This window comes from Saccostrea cucullata, unplaced genomic scaffold (genome assembly GCF_032062105.1).
Source record: "Saccostrea cucullata isolate Sc308-1 unplaced genomic scaffold, CSIRO_AGI_Scuc_v1 ctg339, whole genome shotgun sequence".
Taxonomy (NCBI): domain Eukaryota; kingdom Metazoa; phylum Mollusca; class Bivalvia; order Ostreida; family Ostreidae; genus Saccostrea; species Saccostrea cuccullata.
In genome coordinates this window covers 162,569-166,106 of record NW_026923439.1, presented here as the reverse complement: position 1 = coordinate 166,106, position 3,538 = coordinate 162,569, and the positions used below count along the sequence as shown (strand labels likewise).

Sequence of the window (3,538 nt, the reverse complement as noted above, 5' to 3'; positions counted from 1 at the left end):
TTCGATTAATCTACTGCCTGAAATTTTGTATCATTATTTGTCATGTTTTCTTTGCTTATCGATATTCCAAGGCCGTTTCATTCATGACGTCAAAACGTCAACAGATAAAAACACTTGAATGAAATGTGACGTCACATTTCACAGCAAAGTGAAAAAAACATTATTTTCCCACGATTTCATTGTCTTTAGAGTATGTATGAAACAAGCCACTCGATTAAAAGAAATTAATAAATGCAATTGATATTTTTAGTTCCTGACTTTCTTCACTTGTTTCTAACACCTCTGTTTTAATTATATAACGTTTTCGCTTGGTACACGAAATTCCCATGCAGATCATGCCACTGATAGAATGTAATCAATTCTGAATCATTAGACCGTGAAAGCGAGGTTCTTATTGCGCTTCAAGTAAAGCCTCAATTCTGTCCAATAACCACCCCAACAGGTGGTCTAACACCCATTTAGTAAGTAAAACCAAGAGATAATTAAAGCTTTCATTAATTTAATTGGCATTCAAATGAAAAATAGACCTTTTTGGGCCATAAATACACAATGAAAATATACACAATATGGATTTTATGAACGTTCGAATGAAAGATACATATAAACCATATCTTTGGCGACTTCATAATTTAACGAAATAAAAAACAATATAATATATATAGATATAAAACTTTTCTCTCGGTCCACAACACTCTCTCCTCTCACACAGTTGTGAACTTAAATAACTCGTGAAAATGCATCAATAAATAATTCAATGTTTGAAGTACATCGCTTGAATTAAATAAGTTGATAAGTTAGAACGGAAAGTGATGATTTGATAAATGCCTTAGAATGAAGCACAAATCGTCTTATAAACCTGTGCAAAAAATAAATATACATGCAAAACAAACAATGGATTCCTGTTTACACCACAAAACGATATTGTAAATGTTTTAGCACGAGACTGAAGAAAAAATGAAAATTGGATCCCACAAAAAATCATTGATCACAAACGTGACCTAGTTATAAAGTCATTCGGACAAGAATTTGCATAGTATAAATGATTTCAACTACTTTGTCAAAAAAATTCACAAACATTCAAACTTTCCTTACAAATCCTAGAAGATCTGTGTATCGTAATCAAACAACGTAACATTCAACAGAAAAATCTTTAACAAGGCTTTCTACCTTGAGTTTTAGAACAGAAAAAAAACAAATAACCTGCAATTTAGTCAAGCATTTGAGTCGGCATAAAGTCTATTTGGCAAACAGTTTTTGTGCGAATTTCAGCTTGTCGATGTCTCCCTCTTCGTCATTTATTTAATCGTCTTGAGAAAGTTTGTTGAAAATAGGAAGACGCAAAGATTTGCTTACGTCCAAAGGAGAGCCACAAGTGTTAATGCTTCCACAACTTCCACTAGAGGCACTGCCGAGACTGTCCCCCGAAATACTGTCGGGAGGGGAATGGGGCGCGGGGGGCGCGAGATCCCACGAGGTGGCGCTATCGAACACACTGTGGTTATCATTGCATTGGTTTGAAAGGTTCATGATTACATTTATCTGTTGCTGAAGAATGTTAATTTCCGAGGCGAGATTTTGATTGGCGGTAGTAGCGGCGGTTTGCACATTCAAAGGAGTAAGGAGACTAGCCGCCAATGAAGAAGCTGGATCCGCCGAATAATCGAACACCGGGCTGCTAGATCCACTACTGGAATACTGCGAGGATGAAGAAAAATCCCTGAAAATGTCATCATTTCCCCAGAAAATGGGACTTAGGCTCGGAGAGTCACTCGCACTGGATGAAAGTGATTCGGAACTTGAACCTAGAGATCCATTGCAACTAGAACTGAAACTTGTTGGGCGCTTAACCTGAGATAAATGGTCCATGTGAGACGGGAAATTCTGTTGTTGAACTGTTGTGGATGCGGTCATCATTGCTGGGTGATTTGGAGGGCGATTTTGGTTGACGTTCTGATTTCTTTCTTCGTCGTTGTGAATGAAATGACATCTGGGTCCATACGGACAAAATCCAATAGTGTGGAATGTACGACACAGTTCCGTTTTGTATTTGGGATGACGATTCAAGTTTCGAAGTTCGTGAGCACCATGAGCAAACTGACATTTGTCACCGTACTTACAGTGGCCACTTTCCTCGAATGGACGGCATAACTCCGTTTTGTAACGACTTGAATTCACATTTTGAGTTTGTTGTCTAGCTGTGGTCGAATTTAAAGTAGCACCAGGTTCACTCATACTTCTGTCCAATTTACGGTGGAGGGATTCTTGGTTGTTGAGGAGACAGGACTCACTGCCCGGGGGAGACACGGACGAGGGAGCTTGACCTCCGATCGGAATGAAGGAATTCGTTGACATGGTCCTAGGTTTAACGACAGTGGTCGACATCGTGGCTGCTGTAACTGTCGCACGTCTCTCGTTCATCTGATTCTTCAGCAAATTCTTTCTCTGCTAAATTAAAGAATGACACTGATATAAGTTTGACATTCAGACAGTTTGACCGACTTTTCTTTCCATTTCTTGTATGTTCTATGTTCTAAAACTTTAAAGTGAAAGTCGCATGTCAATTTCAATATTAACAACTTCGATTTATTTACGTGTAAAAACCGCTTTATTATCAGAAATTGATAAAATAAATTAACTTTAACACATACCTGTTTATATAATAAATCCCCAACATCATAAAAAGCTGACTGAAACAGCTCTGTAGACATGCTGTTGTCGTGTTTGATAGTATAAATCCAAGTTGTGTCTTCGTCGTATCGTTGTTAAATCGTGTGTGTTGCTTATACTGCGATGTGCGGTGTGTATATATACGTTAAGAACTTAATGGGCGGAGCTAAGTTACACGAGGCGACGTCAATCAACTATTTAATACGGTCGGTGATGCGTAAGGTTATCGCTGATTGGCTAAGGCAAAACGATACCTGTACCAGAGAATCCTCGTGATTAAAAAAATATTTATACATACGAACGATTTGTTTACGTGAATATATTAAAATAACATTGAATTTACTTATTATGAAAATTATTATTTTTTAAACCAATTACGTGAGAATGATCTCGACGTGGTTGAATTAAGTTTTTTTTATTCTTATTTGAGGGGGTGGTGCTATTAAACTTCTCTTTACCATGTTTACTGGTCGTCGAAACCATGTGGCATAGAGAATTTTCCCGCTAAAAAAATAGTAAACTGGGGACACTTGTGCTCTTCCCGCCAGTTGTCATGGAGTTCCATCAAACAGCCCGTTTTACCATTACAAACTTAAAAACGTACGATTTTAACTCTAGACGTTCAAAGGTTCATATTGGTGATGGTGTGACTGTACTTAATTTATTATCAATTGATAAAAGTTGTACAAACAGTATTTTCAGTATATAAACATACACATGTACAACGTAAATATATAATATAAAAAAAATGCCTTTTTTTTTTAAATTGTAATTAGAGAGCTTGTAGTTAATATGATATTTTATCTTTTTTTCATTTTTGGATACATTAAAGAAGTACTCAATCTCCGCTGTTTATTCAGTGAGATGTATT

General features: G+C 36.7%; 1 protein-coding gene across 2 annotated transcripts; it reads right to left on the bottom strand.

Moving 5' to 3' along the window:
* Positions 1-482: 482 nt before the first annotated feature.
* LOC134264031 (mRNA decay activator protein ZFP36L2-A-like) lies at positions 483-2,805 on the bottom strand. 2 transcript variants are annotated; one of them, XM_062746331.1, is made up of 2 exons: positions 2,649-2,805; positions 483-2,445 (listed from the first exon to the last, which is right to left on the bottom strand). In XM_062746331.1, the coding sequence occupies exons 1-2, from the start codon at positions 2,706-2,708 to the stop codon at positions 1,300-1,302; spliced, it is 1,206 nt and encodes a 401-aa protein (XP_062602315.1). In that variant the 5' UTR covers positions 2,709-2,805; the 3' UTR covers positions 483-1,299. The 2 variants fall into 2 exon arrangements, with proteins under 2 accessions (XP_062602315.1, XP_062602316.1); XM_062746332.1 differs by having other exon boundaries at positions 483-2,442; positions 2,649-2,798.
* Positions 2,806-3,538: the final 733 nt, after the last annotated feature.